This window comes from Rhipicephalus sanguineus, chromosome 1 (genome assembly GCF_013339695.2).
Source record: "Rhipicephalus sanguineus isolate Rsan-2018 chromosome 1, BIME_Rsan_1.4, whole genome shotgun sequence".
NCBI classification, from domain to species: Eukaryota; Metazoa; Arthropoda; class Arachnida; order Ixodida; family Ixodidae; genus Rhipicephalus; species Rhipicephalus sanguineus.
The window spans coordinates 117,854,071-117,869,288 of NC_051176.1; the positions used below are offsets into that span (position 1 = coordinate 117,854,071).

At 47.5% G+C, this 15,218-nt stretch overlaps 1 protein-coding gene across 1 annotated transcript in view; it reads right to left on the reverse strand.

Moving 5' to 3' along the window:
• Positions 1-15,218, reverse strand: part of LOC119379039 (ribonuclease 3) — a 183,722-nt gene that overhangs the window by 156,062 nt on the left and 12,442 nt on the right. The window contains exons 3-4 of the mRNA XM_037648182.2: positions 13,479-13,571; positions 4,124-4,184 (exon numbers count right to left, since the gene is read on the reverse strand). Of these exons, the coding sequence (XP_037504110.1) occupies positions 4,124-4,184; positions 13,479-13,571 (154 nt within the window). The remainder of the gene's footprint in view (positions 1-4,123; positions 4,185-13,478; positions 13,572-15,218) is intronic.

The following is a 15,218-nucleotide window of genomic DNA, read 5'->3' on the forward strand; positions in this document are numbered from 1 at the left end:
TTTTTAAAAAATGCGCATTTTTGTCATGACCCAACTAATCGGCACAATATTTTGAAGAATTGGAACTAGGCATGTGCAAATGTCACTTTTTTGGTTCGAAGTAAAGTGGAAGCAACTCTGTATAGTAGCAAGATTTGAAAAGCAGTAGGGTGCAAGTTATAAGCGGTAAAATATGTTAAACTTTAAAACTGACTAAACTTAGTACATATAAGCCCGTATAACAAGCTTTTAAACTTAAAAATGATTAGTCGAGGAGCAGCTAATATGTACATTTAACAAGTTTGAACTGTGGCTTCCAGGCAGTGTGGATTTCCCCTGGATTCACACTGCCTGGAAGCCACACTTCCAGGCACAGCACCCTCACACCGCAGTGAAACTAACTTTACAGGGGGGTTACATGCGGTCAAATATATCTTTTCATTCATTTCGAATACACTTCGAAATTTCAAATATAATTTGAATTCGTGTCGAAGCGAATTGGAATACAGAAATATTCGTACGAATATTCAAAGCGCTCGAATACAGTTGAACCCGGGTATATCGAACTCGCCAAAAAACGTTTATTAGTTTGATATATGGCATAATTCGATATAGACCCGCTATAGGATTTGATGACACAAAGGCACATACCAATAAGAAAAGTACTTTATTAATATGGTCGCTTACTTGCGTGCCCTACTTCGGAACAAAATAGTTCTGCATTTTCCTCTGTTTCAACGACTTCGTTGCCTGCGTCAGCACACACACCTCCACGCTGTCCAACGAGTCGGAGCAGCTGAGGCCGCAACCTTCCATATTCACGCAATAGCGTCGGACCAATGCAAGTGCACTAATCACTTTGGAGGATGTAGGCAACGGGCCATGGCCAATTTCCTTATTGCTGTCGCTTTGGCTCGTGGTCGGCACGACGTCTGCAATGTAGTCCTCATTTTGTAGCTGGCCCATGATGGAGACATCATCGTCCACACTGACGAACTCGTCGAATGTCGATCCATCGATAGCACCCGGGAACTCTGCCAGCTCGCTCAAAACTTCGGCGGAAACACCTGCGGTGTCTTCAGTGCTGTCATCGGAATTTGGGGTGTCATCACCAGGCATGCGGAAGCCGGCATGCCTAAAGCAGTTCTGGATTGTCTCCTTCGTGACATCTGCCCACGACCTACTCAGCATAGAAAGAGCTCCGAGCAAGTTGATCCGACGTCGGACTTCTTCTCACCGCGCTCGACTCGATTTATGATTTCGAGTTTCGCGGCGAATGGCAAATTCTGCCTCTTTGCACAAGCCATGACGACAGCGCGCCAAGAAAGTTCACAGAGCGCCAACAGGCAACACCACCAGCATGGACCACGCTGAATGAGGACTCGAAGAAAAGAGGCAGCAGCAGGCACGCAAGCATAAAGAAAGAAAAAATGGCGCTCGCACTGCTTGTACCGCCTCCGCGCCTCAGAGAAGGCACGACAGCCTCTGATTGGCTGTAAGCGCTACGAGCAGGCCAGGATCATTTTTTGCAGGGGGATGTTCGCCCGTGCACAGCCGGGTCTAAACCACTTTTTCTGGGGTGGCGCCGGCAGTTTTCCCCGCCACCGCAAAAAGCCAACTTGCGGAAAGCCAACTTGCTGGGGCACTTCTGAGGCACATGGAGTTTGACATATTGGTTGTCGTTGCTATTTTCGTTTGATGTAACAGTAACTTTTGCTATATATTGTGAATGTAAATTTACCGTGTTTAGAAATTGTTCGATATACGGGATAATTTGATATAAACGGGTTCGATATAGTCGGGCTGGACTGTATTCACCCATGCCAACGCATACCTTATAAAGCTTAAAGTACAGATAACTTAGAGTGCTTCTTTTATTGGAAATCGTTTGTGCAGATTGCCTACTTTATCTTTTAAAGCTCTGTGTCAAAAACAATCTGGAATGAGTGAATTGTCAAATTTATCTAGAATCCTCTTAGTTCAAGTCATCTTATTTTGCATATAAAACAGAAATGTTTCTGCTGACAGTGACAGGTAACTAACAAGTCACAGCACCGATATTATCTACCGTATATACTCGTGTAAGGGCCGCACCCCTACTTTGGAGGGGAAATTTCGAAAAAAAAAATTCAAAAAGTCCCGCCAGAAAAGTGTAGTTAGTTAAATTGCAGCTACATGGCGCTGCCAGCTTTTCCGCTTCCGCCTTCCGCCGACCTCGACGGCGCCATTATTGCTTTGTGTGGCGCATCGTTGGCTTCGTGTGGGTAGCTTGCCAGTGTTTCTTCAGATCGGTGCTGTCGGTGTCACTTTGTCTGTAATAGTGAGCCCTGTTTGAGCCATCGCAGGTGAGGGACGATGGGCCGGCACTTGAGATCTTTCACTGCAGCCTTTAAACTGCAAGTGATTGAATATGCCGAGGAGCACGGCAAGCGAGAAGCTGGACGCAAATTTGACGTCGATGAGAAGCGCGTGCGTTACTGGATGAAACAGAAAGATGCCCTCGCCGCTACCAACAGGAGCCGAAAGGCATTTCGCGGAAAGAAGTGCAAGTACCCGGAACTCGAAGGCGAACTTGTCAAATATGTCATCGACACTCGAAAGGACGGCTACGCTGTCTCAATTGACATGATCCGCATGAAAGCCCTGGCCATCGCTCGCCACATGGAAATACCCCAGGCACAATTCAAGGCAAGTCGAGGGTGGGCTACGCGGTTTATGAACCGTAATCAGCTCTTCATCCGCCGCCGAACAACGCTTTGTCAAAGGCTTCCAAGCGAGTACGAAAGCCATGTGATTAAGTTCCATCGCTTTGTAAATGGTCTCAGGAGGGAGCATGAGTACGACCTCTCCCAAATTGGGAATGCGGACCAGACTCCTGTGTGGTTCGATGCACCAGAAAGCACCACAGTGGATTTAAAAGGTGCGAAAAGTGTGTCTGTGCGCACGACCGGCACAGAACGTCAAAGATGCACTGTGATGCTGTGCATCACGGCAGACGGCAGAAAAGTTCCGCCGTACGTTGTATTCAAGCGAAAGACTCTCCCCAAAGAGAAGTTCCCTCAGGGAATCATCATACGTGCCCAGGAAAAGGGTTGGATGTCCGAGGAACTCGTCATAGATTGGATAAAGACCGTCTGGGCAAACAGACCTGGAGGCCTGTTACAACAGAAAGCCCTGCTTGTTCTGGACAGTTTCAGGGGCCACTTGACGGACCGCGTGAAGAACAGACTCGCCACGACTCGCACGGACTTGGCCGTCATTCCTGGAGGACTGACGAGTGTGCTGCGGCCGCTCGACGTCTGCGTTAATCGTCCGTTTAAATCGGAATTTCGCCGATGCTACTCGGAATGGATGGCTGGAGGCCATCATGAGAAGACCCCTACAGGATGGCTGAAGCGGGCATCGCTACAAGTGTGTGTGTGGATTTTGAGTGCGTGGCGTGCCGTGTCATTTGAAACAGTCGCGAAAAGCTTCAAGGTGACTGGAATTTCAAACTGCATGAGCGGCGCTGAGGATGAACGTCTCTGGGAGGACGCCGACGCCGAGGCGAGCTCTTCCAAGAACGAGGGCAGTGATAGCGAAATGGAATCTTAATAAAAACATTCCTGGAATGTCATTTGCGACTCTCTTACACTCTGCTACTGTCGCGGAAACAGTACAGACCTTTGGTGAGCTGTCATCGGCCTGATTCGTGTAAGGGCCGCACCAAGCAAAAATTTCGAAAAAAAAAGTGCGGCCCTTACACGAGTATATACGGTAAATTCATTGCTTCAGTATTCTTGCTGCGAACGATGCAGCATGTAGAAGCGAGCACACTCGGCCGTTGAGCCGCTCATCTCCTGCATACAAATGTAGTGGCTTTCCAGCTTAACATGGATGCGTCAGCACGCAACTCTGCTCATGTAGGGAGCAGAGTTGCATGCATGTAGGGAGCTTAATAAGTGCAGCTTCTTTGGCATTATAAGAGGGTATGCTCAAGGTATTTTTTTAGTTCCATTTTAAACAAGTACACGCCAATACTGTACCGTGCATCTAGTATTGGTCAGAATGTCCATTCTGGAGATAATATAAAGACATTCTAGTTACTGCTGTTATAGAATGAGTGTTCCTCACCATTCAAAACAGGAAGTAAAGTTATCCTCACCTTGGGTAAGCTTGAGATGTCAGCTGTTGTAGAGCCGCAGCCTGATAGCTACGGTATTGACCTGTCAAAGAATATGTTATGCAAATAAGACAACTAGCAAATGAGCGCGCAGTTATTAGGAACAAGTTCTGCAAACCCAGGCAGCCACACACGTGACCAACGTAAAACTTGCGCATGTAACTCAATCAAATGCCCTCATCAGTGCCTTCCAGAACCCCACAATGATTACCGTACATACTCGTGTAATGGCCTCATAATTTTTTTTCCGAGATTTGGGGTGAAAATTGTGGGCGCGGCCATTACATGGAGAAAGACACACAACATGTTCTTTTTCCGTAAATATTTTCGGCAGTACTTACTGAACTGCAGTACTCACTTGTACTGGGAGAGGCAACAAAAGAAAGAGAGAAGAAAAGAAAAAAAAAACAAACAGACCCCCCCCCCCTCCCCGCTTCTACGTAGACGTTACCACGTCGTCGTACGATGGCGGAGAGAAGGGTTCTTTTGCTTCATGAAGCGCCGGATCCATCCACTGCTGGCTTTAAGGGGCACTAAAGGCAAATAACAATTTATGTCAGAGTGAAAGCTCAATGTATGACAACATCTAAAACGGCAATATTATCAACAGCAGTGCCCTACTTACTGAGAAATTAAGCTAAATGTATCACACGATGAGCGCCACGAGCGGCAAATTTTCAAAATGATCCCGATGACGTATGAGAGTCTGCCTACAATTAATCACTAGTAATCAAACTAGCAGCAAAAAAAAAAACCTTCCGAGCATCAAGAGACTTAATAACATGCTGTTTGTTCGTTTCTGTTCGATTCATGGAAAAAAGAACCTCTTTGGAGTTGCCACGGGGAACGGCGCACGTGGTTCAAAGGTGTAGTTTTCGCCGAACTGCACATCGCCCGGCACCCTGCTTCGCTCACGGGGTCGCGTTTCGGTATCGCGTACTGCTGCGCGTGTTTTGCACACTCGTGAAAGTCGCTCTGACAGAAAGTTCGACAAAATGCCGCATGCATGTGATGTTGCCGGATGACCGAATGGTGCACGCCGCCAGTACACGCCGCCGCGCAGTAAAAGCGGGCAACCCGGGCACGGCAGCAGTGACGTTGGGCATGGCAGCAGACTGATTTCAGGTGGGTGATATCAAGTGCGCTAACGCAATGCGGACCACTAAAACGTGATTTTATTTCAAAATAAGCACGAGGTTTCTCTGGGTGACAACTAACTAAAACACATTCTTTAGTAGTTCTTGTTTCTGCCGGTACACTTAATGTTGGCCCGATTTTGCCTTACATACTCACTGTGCAGCCCAAACAACCTTTTGCAAATGTATACTAATTACCTATGCAAGATTGTTCTCAGTTATCACTTGCGGAAGCTGTCCCACTTCATTATTTCTTGTTGGTGTTTCATTTGTCCATCACCGTACCTTCATGCAATAAGAGATGCAATGGCTCTGCCATTGTAAGCATGAACTTTCCTTAAGGGGAGACGCGGGTCTTGGAACGGTCAAAAATGGTCAAAAAATCGATTTTTCGCAAAGCTTATTTTCGAGGCGTTTGTACTTCTGAGCACCTACTCTCAAATTGCTAACGCTAAATTCGGTCGGGAAACGCGATAAAATCGGCTTTCAAAGCACCCCGGCAGCACTAAAATGTCCCCAAAAGGACGAAATTTGTTCGAACTTCCCGCGCGCGCCATGAGCGTTGCAGCGGGCCGAGCGCCGCCATCTTGGGCTAGATTTGAAGCTGTTTTCTTTGTGCACATTTTGCGCTATCTCAAAATGGCGTCGCTCAAGCAGAACGGCCGCCGTCGCGGGTTTTCTGAAGGTCGTTTCCAGGCCACTGATTGGCTCTCACGCGGCGCGCTTTTCAAGCGCGCCTTTCCGAGTCTCCCATTGGCTGGCGCGACCGACACGTCATTTTTTTTTTCTTTGTGTTTGGTTCTCCGCCGTGGCTGTCCGTTTGTGTGCGCCTGCTTTTGCGATCGTGCGTGTTTCTCGACGGACCGTGTCTCTACTTTGTGCCGGTAGTTTTTCCACGCGATCGAGATGCCTGGAGACTCTCGTCTGAAACCATCGACGCAACGAGCTTTTGGAAGCCGTAAAAAACGGGCTTGGAACAAGAAGGCGCCGGCTACAAGTGCACCGTCGGCAGCGGAGTTGGAGTCGCGGCCGGACCCTTTGGACCTGCCGGGAACTTCAACTGACGACACCGTGGGACCAAGTTCGACTAGCGAAACACTTCGGGTTGATGCCGCGTACTACTCAACGGCGGAGCAGGCGCAGCGAGTTGAGAGATCGGCGCAAACGAAGACCGTTCTGTCTGGAAAGTCGGCTACCCAGCGCAAGTTCGACCTTCTTGGAGTAAGCGCGGAGTGCCAGACCGGTGACGCCGGGACCGATTTTTTGCTCGTCGATATGAAAGTTTTGAATAACTTTTTTGCACAAGCGAAGTGCGACAAATGCGACGCAAAAAGTCTCAGCGTGAGGAAGGCAACGGACAAGGAGTACGGCCTTGCGGTAAAGCTTATTTTTTCTTGCAGCAGTTGTGATTTCGAGAAGAAGCAATTTTCTTCTCCGAGAGTGAGCGGAACTGCCACCATCACTCCCTTCGAAGTCAACATGAGGGCCATGAAGGGGATACAGATGATAGGCAAAGGTGTTACTGCCCTTTCGGACTTTTGTGCGTGTATGAACCTTTCGCACCGAGGCTTGCACCACAAGACGTTTCAGGGACACCTAAAAAGTTTAGTGAAAGCCTGCGAAAACACAGCGACTGAAAGTGAAGCTGCTAGTGTGGCAGTAATAAAAGAGCTGTATACAGACTTCCTGAACCCCATAGGGAACATCGATGTTGTGTTCGACGGCTCATGGATGACGCGAGGTCGGAGCTCACACATAGGTGTGGGCTGCATCATTGAGCTCTACACTGGCCTTGTAATTGACCATGTTGTTTACTCAAACTTTTGTCTCGGCTGTGCCCTGGGACCACAGCCTAGAAAAAGACTCTCTGCGTTTACGCAAGGCAAATGCAACTCATCTGAAGAGCACCAACACAAAAAGACTCTTGCAAGGAGACACAAAACGGGTGCAACTGAAGATTACAGTCCTGGACTACTTTGAAGGTATTCTCTCAAGCATAGCAACCTATTACCCAGGGTAACATGCTGCCTAACATCTAGAAGGTTCTTCCTAAAGACTGAAAAGACATGAGCAGCCAGTCGCTTGAGCCTCATACCCCATGGCTTTTCCAGAACCCCCCAGCCGCTTGTCATGGTGGGGTTTTGATCATGCTTTGCACATTGGAAAATTTTTTTAGATATGATTCCTTGGGTGGAACAAGACACTTTCTGTTTTGTTTTGAAGGGAAACAGATGGGGAACATGTGAATAAAATTTATGGTTAAAGGTTCCTTTTAGAAATTTATACAGTGCGTGTCAATCTTCAAACGCGATTTTCTCAGCTTCACATTTTTTGCCAACTTGACCAGCCTTACGGATCTTTTCATTATGTTTTTGTAAGGTAATTTTGATAAATTTTATACCGTTGAATTCGTAAGAAATAGGACTGTGGAGCTATGCTATTTTTTTGTGGCTAAGATGAACATATGAAATTTTGTGAACAATAATGTGAGCTAATTGCATTTCAAGATTACACAATGTCAATACAATTGAAAGTTCTTATATGATGATATATCTCAGTGACAATATAAATAGCATAGCTCCACATGGCAGGTCTTTGGCTACAGCTGCATCTTAAACAGAACCTAAAAATACTGAGGGAAAGTGTCTTAATGACCCGTAAGAAATTACCTAATTAGATTTCACTTATGCTCTCACAATTTGATAACTAATTGAAGTACATGAAAACTAATTATATTTTTGAAAACAGGAGGAAGAAATACATATACACACCCAATTTCATTACAATATCTCCAATAATAAAACTTTTCGTTTCGAGACCAGTGTCTCCCCTTAAAATCATTGTATGCGAAAGCGCTATCACCACGGAAAACTGCGGTCGTATGATATGTTTTGTACTCAGAAACTCTCATTCAGGTGTGCAAAGGGGCCCTCTTGTGTACTTGTGAAGCGCGAAGTGGCAGACAGCCGCGGCGCGGCGACGGCGGCTTTTCCACAGTGCCTTTCCCCCCTCCACACTTTCTCTGCTTTGCTCAATTGTCCCCTCCGCGTCTCTTCCGAATTGCTCGATCGTCCCCTCCGTGTGTTCTCCAAATTGCTCGATCGTCGCTCTCTGTCAACCACACACCAACCCGAAGGCAGGCGGCGACGCTGGCCGTCAAAATCTTCAAACAGCTTTCAAAAAAAAAAGTATTTTTCTGTAGCACTTGACACGATCTTGCTGAGCATTGCAAACCCTTCATCCGTAGCACGGTACATAGATGCACACTCATTCCACACACTTTTGTTCAGACCCCATGGCTACAACAACAGCAACACAATGCGGCCCAAAGAATGGAGGCTGTCGCTCCTCCAGTCCTCCACGGTTCGGTACAAGACCTAACGAAATGCACATGCCACCGCCGCTGCACAACATGCTGCGACACGTAACTATAGCAACGCCGCCATTGTGCCCAGTGAATAGGGCTGGTAATTTCTCCCACACTTTTCTCTCAGAGCGCATTCGTTTTCAGGGTTGCTCTGCCCATCGCACGACGCAATTCCAGTCGGCGTTCATTTTTCTCTGGCTGGACAATTCTGCCTACCAGCGGGTTGTCAGAAGCTGCCAGAAAAAATTCAATCTGGAAGTTGTCTGGGAGGTTTCTGTTTATCAGACGTCAAAGCGAGACGATGCGTGCTCGCCGCTATCTTTGTGAGGACTCGATGAATCGCAATGTGGGCGCTTGGGGACTTCACCTTCGGTTGCCACTACACAGGGCGTTATCTTTTAAAGCCCGTTCTGCCGTGCGAGATGGCGCGATTACGGGTGGCGGCGAATATACCAGTGCCCGTCTCAAGTTAAGACAGAACGCAAACTGAGCAGCGCGAGTGTGCGACGTAGTATGCGAGAGCCGCGAGCAGCTGTCACTTTCGGGGACGCTTATCATTTTTGCGAGATTTCGCATATCGTGTTGTACTGCGATTGTGACTTGCACTGCGAAGAGTTGAGCTTGTTAAGCCCTTAGCGGGGCGGCAGTTTTCTTCATGGACGGGGCGAGTCGCGCGTGATCTTGCGAACGTACGTGATCATATCCCAAATGTGTATGCTCGAGAATATCATTTCCGCTCTTCGGAAAACCTAGCCCCATATTTCCAAGCGGCAGCACAGAAAGAACCGACGCTCATGCTGCGCAAAGTTTCGTCTGCTGACACGGCGGTAGCGTTTCCTTACGTTAACGCTGGTTGTCCCAGAGTTCGATTTTGCGATATTCGGGTTGTCTCGGGATTTCAACACATGTGACCACGACGTTATTTCCGGTCAAGACCAGAACTAGCTGGCTGACCTCTGGCTGCCAGCGAGATGCCAGGAGTTCGAAAACCGAAGAGTCCCTTTATGTTTTTTTAGAACTAAATGTTTTTTGCCCTTGCACCTCAATAAGGGCTTGTCAGCCTCAATTTTTACTGGATTCGGATCGTAAGTTTTCCCGGATCGTACGTTTATTTTCAGTGTTTGTTTTTTTCGGAAACGTATCAACGAGGTTCTACTGTATTTCACGGTCCCCTCCAAGTTCGATATATCCGGGATCAACTCTATAAAAATACTATGACAGCCAGGCTCTTGTCGTCTTCACCAAAGAACTCTATGTCAAGGTGGAAATACTTTGCCACAGCTGAAGTGACACTGAAGTGACTAATTAACAAAGGCTTGTTAACTTTTGCATTATTTCATTTCATCACTGAATTTTAATACCGATATCGAAACTGACCACGCCCGGCGCACAGAAAACATTGCCACTCTGTTACATCGGACTGGAGCCACCTGTGACAAGGATGTGACAAAATTTGAATGAAGGCGCGTCGCAGCAGTATCTTGTCGTGGAGACTCATGTACTGTGCGATGTCAACGCACGTTAAAGAACTCCAGACCCTGTCGTTAAATCCCACCAACAAGACGAGACGTTGCGTGCATCTTTTTCTGATTAGTGTCAAATTTTGTTTCCTTGGTGCCATGCAGCCACCAATTGTGCCGCCCGCAACGGTCAGCGACAGCAACCGGCAACGTGCTGACAACGTCACTGTAGCCTGAATAAAACGAAATCTGCTCGTCCCCAAGTGTAGCATGAAGCAGGGCATTAACTGGAGATTTTTTTAGGCTGCTGTAATCTAAATAAACTTCATCTTCATGTCTTAAAAGCTTTTTCGGAATATTTTGCAGTCTCCGCCAGGTCTGGAAAATCGGTTGGCGACTAGTTTAAGAAAGAAACAGGCAATAATAGTAATTTAATAATTCATAATAATTTAAGAAAGACGTAAGAACCACACATCACATGCAAAGAATAAGTAGTTAACTTGCATATTTCAGACGATATGCAGTTTTTCCTGACCAGCTTCTGCTTCGTGACAGGATAGAACAATAGGCTGTGGGAGAGCACGCGTGCCCATTTCCTTTCCTTAAAGGGACCGACAACTGCCCAGAATATGAAATGAGTTGACACCACTGATGTAAAAATTGTCCGAAGCACTGACTCAAACCAACCCTGTTTTTTTCGTGAGAGATGGATTTATATTTTTATTTCTTACTCGAAAGTCGCGAAAAATGACCTGTGGCGCCTCTGGCGGCAAGAACATGAATGATCCGATGAAGACGGCCACGTGACCGTTGATTGCTGTACGTGGTCGACGATTTTTTTGTTAGTATTGAAATATTGCTCGTTTCTTTATATTAAAAGGTATTACTCCATAATTATGTACATATAGGCCTGCGTTAGTAGTATGCATTAAAGTGGCGCTGCCTTCGCGTGACGTAATGATCCCATGCTCGTCAGCGCGTCTTGAGCAACTTTTCAGCGTGCTCATGCAACCATGCACGCAGTTTTTATGTCGCTAACATTTTGGAGCGACATCGTTTTGCTACCTACACTTCGTCTCAGAAATGACGCGCGCTGCTACAGTCGAACCCGGGTATATCGAACTCGCCAAAAAACGTTTATTAGTTCGATATATGGCATAATTCGATATAAGCCTGCTATAGGATTTTGACACGAAGGCACATAACAATAAGAAAAGTACTTTATTAATATGGTGGCTTACTTGCGTGCCCTACTTTGGAACAAAATAGTCCTGGATTTTCTTCTGTGTCAACGACTTCGCTGCCTGCGACAGCACACACGCCTCCACGTTGTCCAACGAGTCGGAGCAGCTGAGGCCGCAACCTTCCACATTCACGCAATAGCGCCGGACCAACGCAAGTGCACTAATCACTTCGGAGCATGTAGGCAATGGGCCATCGTCAATTTCCTTATTGTTGTCGCTTCGGCTCGTGGTCGGCACGACGTCTGCAACGTAGTCCTCATCTTGTAGCTCACCCATGATGGCGACATCATCGTCCGTACTGACGAACTCGTCGAATGTCGATCCGTCGATAGCTCCCGGGAACTCTGCCAGCTCGCTCCAAACTTCGGCGGAAACACCTGCGGTGTTTTCAGTGCTGTCATCGGAATTTGGGGTGTCATCACCAGGCATGCGGAAGCCGGCACGCCTAAAGCAGTTCTGGATCGTCTCCTTCGTGACATCTGCCCACGATCTACTCAACATAGAAAGAACTCCGAGCAAGTCGATCTTAAGCTCCCTGCCGACACGAAGGTTCACAGAGCACCAACAGGCAACACCACCAGCACGGACCACGCTGAATGAGGACTCGAGGAAAACAGGCAGCAGCAGGCACACAAGCATAAAGAAAGAAAAAATGGCGCTCACTTCTACCGCCTCTGTACCTCGGAGAAAGCACGACGGCCTCTGATTGGCTGTAAGCGCTGCGAGCGGGCCAGGATCATTTCTTGCAGGGGGGTGTTCGCCCGTGCACAACCGGGTCTAAACCACTTTTTCTAGGGTGGCGCCGGCAGTTTTCCCCGCCACCGCAAGGGAAAGCCAACTTGCTGGGGCACTTTTGAGGCACATGGAGTTTGATATATCGGTTGTCGTTGCTATTTTCGTTCGATGTAACAGGAACTTTTGCTATATATTCTCAATGTAAATTTACCGTGTTTAGAAGTTGTTCGATATACGGGATAATTTGATATAAACGGGTTCGATATAGTCGGGCTCAACTGTACTAGGTGCGGCCGTGCATATGCACAGTTACGTTTTCGATTACTTGGCTTGGCTCGTGTATCGAGAGAGTAACGACGCCGGGACAAGCCATCCATGACAAAGGCGCAGGCAACCCTGGGCGCAGGCGCACACAACGCTGTACAAATACCGGGAAGGTGTATAAAGCCACACATCTCATTGTAACAGCTTGCTATTTTCAAAAATGGTTGGAAAGATCAAAATAAAGGTGGTTAAGCATAGTTACAGTAACTCCTGCGAAAGCAGAACAGCGATAGCTTTCACAAGGGCTAGCGGCATCGCTACCAATTCTCAGCGTTGCTGGAGCAAGCCTCCATGCGTGTTTGGAGCCTTTCAGATAGAAAAATACTGCTTATAAAATAACTACGTGCTTTTCGGATAAACCACTGCAGCTACAAACGCTACGAAGGGTGAGCTTCCTGTCGCGCCGTAAAAAACTGGGTCGAGAAAAATCAGTTGTCGGTCCCTTTAAGGCTGGCGCGATCGCGAACTGTCGGCAAGAGCCAAGGGACCACTAGGAGAGGAGCACCGTCGCCCTTTCCGGACAACCCCTTCTTTCCCGCCACTCCTCGCGCCAATCCTCGCATCCCGGCTCGTGGGAAAGGGAACTCGCCCTGCGAGGGAAACAACCCTCGCGGTGGGGAGGGAGACGGGAGGTGAATAAAACAACCGAGCAGACAGGGAGACGGGCTCTCTTGCTCTGCCGACCTGCGAGGTACCACCGCACGCCCCAATATCCGCGAGCCGAACATCGACCGAAGGTGTAAGCGTTACCCTTTGTTTTCTACTAGAGCGGACTATCCCTCTACGCGACATTTGCGCGTTATTGCTAGAGTAGCAATAAAGCGTTGTTTGTTGTTCTAGCCTGTTGCCTTATTCGCCCGAACCCATCGTAGCTGCGATGACTCGCGCTACGGGAAGGGGATGTTGACACGTGCACGGTACGACTATTTGCGGCTGGAACCGGAGCTAGGCTTCTGCACCAGCCGTGCATAGAGCGGACCCCTTCAAGGCCAAACAAGAAATTCAACATATGTTACGGTGCTCATTTTGTTTATTTTGTTTTTCTTTTCTAAAAAAAAGAAAGGAACTTACTAGAGAATGAAGAAACTGGAAGAACCGGGACACAGGATGTGTTCCAATGTGGCTGCGCCTGCAATGACAGCTGCCCTTGTGAATGGAGCATACCTGTGTAAAAGAGAAAATAAAACCCTATTACTGGCCAACTCTAGCCAATGGAAATGTGTATTCAATGGAAACAGTGTTACTATATTTTCAGGTGTACAATACACCAGAATGTGTACTGGTGTATAACAGACCGGAAATTTTCTCTGATGCACACTATACAGTAAAAGCTCGTTAATTCGACACCCGTTAATTCGGATAATTCGGACGGCTCTATTGGTCCCGGCCAAAGTGCATGTTAATATATGGGACCAAACCTTCGTTAATTCGTCAGAATTGGGCTCCGCACCGCTTAATTCGGACAAATTCTGACGGCTGCCGCTACACAAATGTGTGGTAAAGCAGCGCTGGCACCACTGAGGCGAAACCGAAACTTGAGTGACATCGCCATCGTCATCAACTAGTGGGGGCGATCGCAGCGTCACCGAACGTCGGCGTCTTCTTTCTTCGCTCTACTATAGTGCCTAAGCTCCACTGCGCCTCCGATGCCATTTTCCCTTGTGTTGTGTCGGCACCGTCTCTTCTTGCGGAGTTCTTGTTTTTTCCCGTTGTGACCGTGTTTACATGTGAGGCCCGAGCATGCGGCAGTAGCCGACGGTTGATTAGTGGGGTTTTTTGGCGCAAGGGCCATGGGTGGCCAAAGAGCGCCGACGGTGGCACGACGAGGTGTCAGCCGAGTCCACCGACGGTGACTGCCCGACCTTCGATGCTGTCCTTCCCACAGATATGACCCTTCAGGACTACATCGCGATTGATGATTGTGTCGCCATGACTGGTCTCCTGCCCGATCAAGAAATTATTAATGATGTCACGACCTCATCGCACCTCACGGGAAGTCTCGGAGGCGCTTTTGATATTAGAGGCCGTTTGCCTCAGCACTTCCGACAGTTTGCGTGCTGTTGGCCATTTGGAAAAGTTAAGAAAAATTGTAATGTAAGCCGTAATCTGCGTGAAAACGCAGACGACCATTACAAAATACTTCAGCAAATAAAGGTATGCTTCTCCAACTTGATTTTAATGTTGTTTTTCCTGTTCATTCGTTAATTCGGCATTCGGTTAATTCGGACATTTTTTCCGGTCCCGTGAAATCCGAATTAACGAGCTTTTACTGTATGTGCAAAAATCAGGCAAACTTGTTCAACCAGAGTGTGCTTTCTTTTTTGCACAAGCATGATAAACCGTGTGCAGCAGCATTCAGAAAGAAAGCTAATCTTGTGTTCACGGTGGAGTGACCAAGACTAGAGATGTGACCTCCACGGTGTTAGAACTGTGTGGTACTAGCCCCAAAGGTCACAGCCATGGTTAAGAGCACTACCGTTACGTCTACTATTTTGTTGTGACAGTTCAGCCTGTTCCTTAAAACATTTCTCCCACGGAACTGACGCAATAAATAAGAAAAACCTCCAACAATGTTCCGTTGCTACATTGTATGGACCGCTATGTACCCCTCACACACACGCACACACACAAAAGACAGCCACTTGGTTATCATCATCATCAAAAGCTGGAAAATTCTCAGCAACGCAGCAGCTGCCACACCTTCTGATTTCCTATTGCCATTTATCTTTTCTGTGTGTGCGTGTGTGCAGGTGTATGTGATCCCTGTTCGTGTGTTCATATCAAGGACAAAATGCCACAGAGGCAATGCTA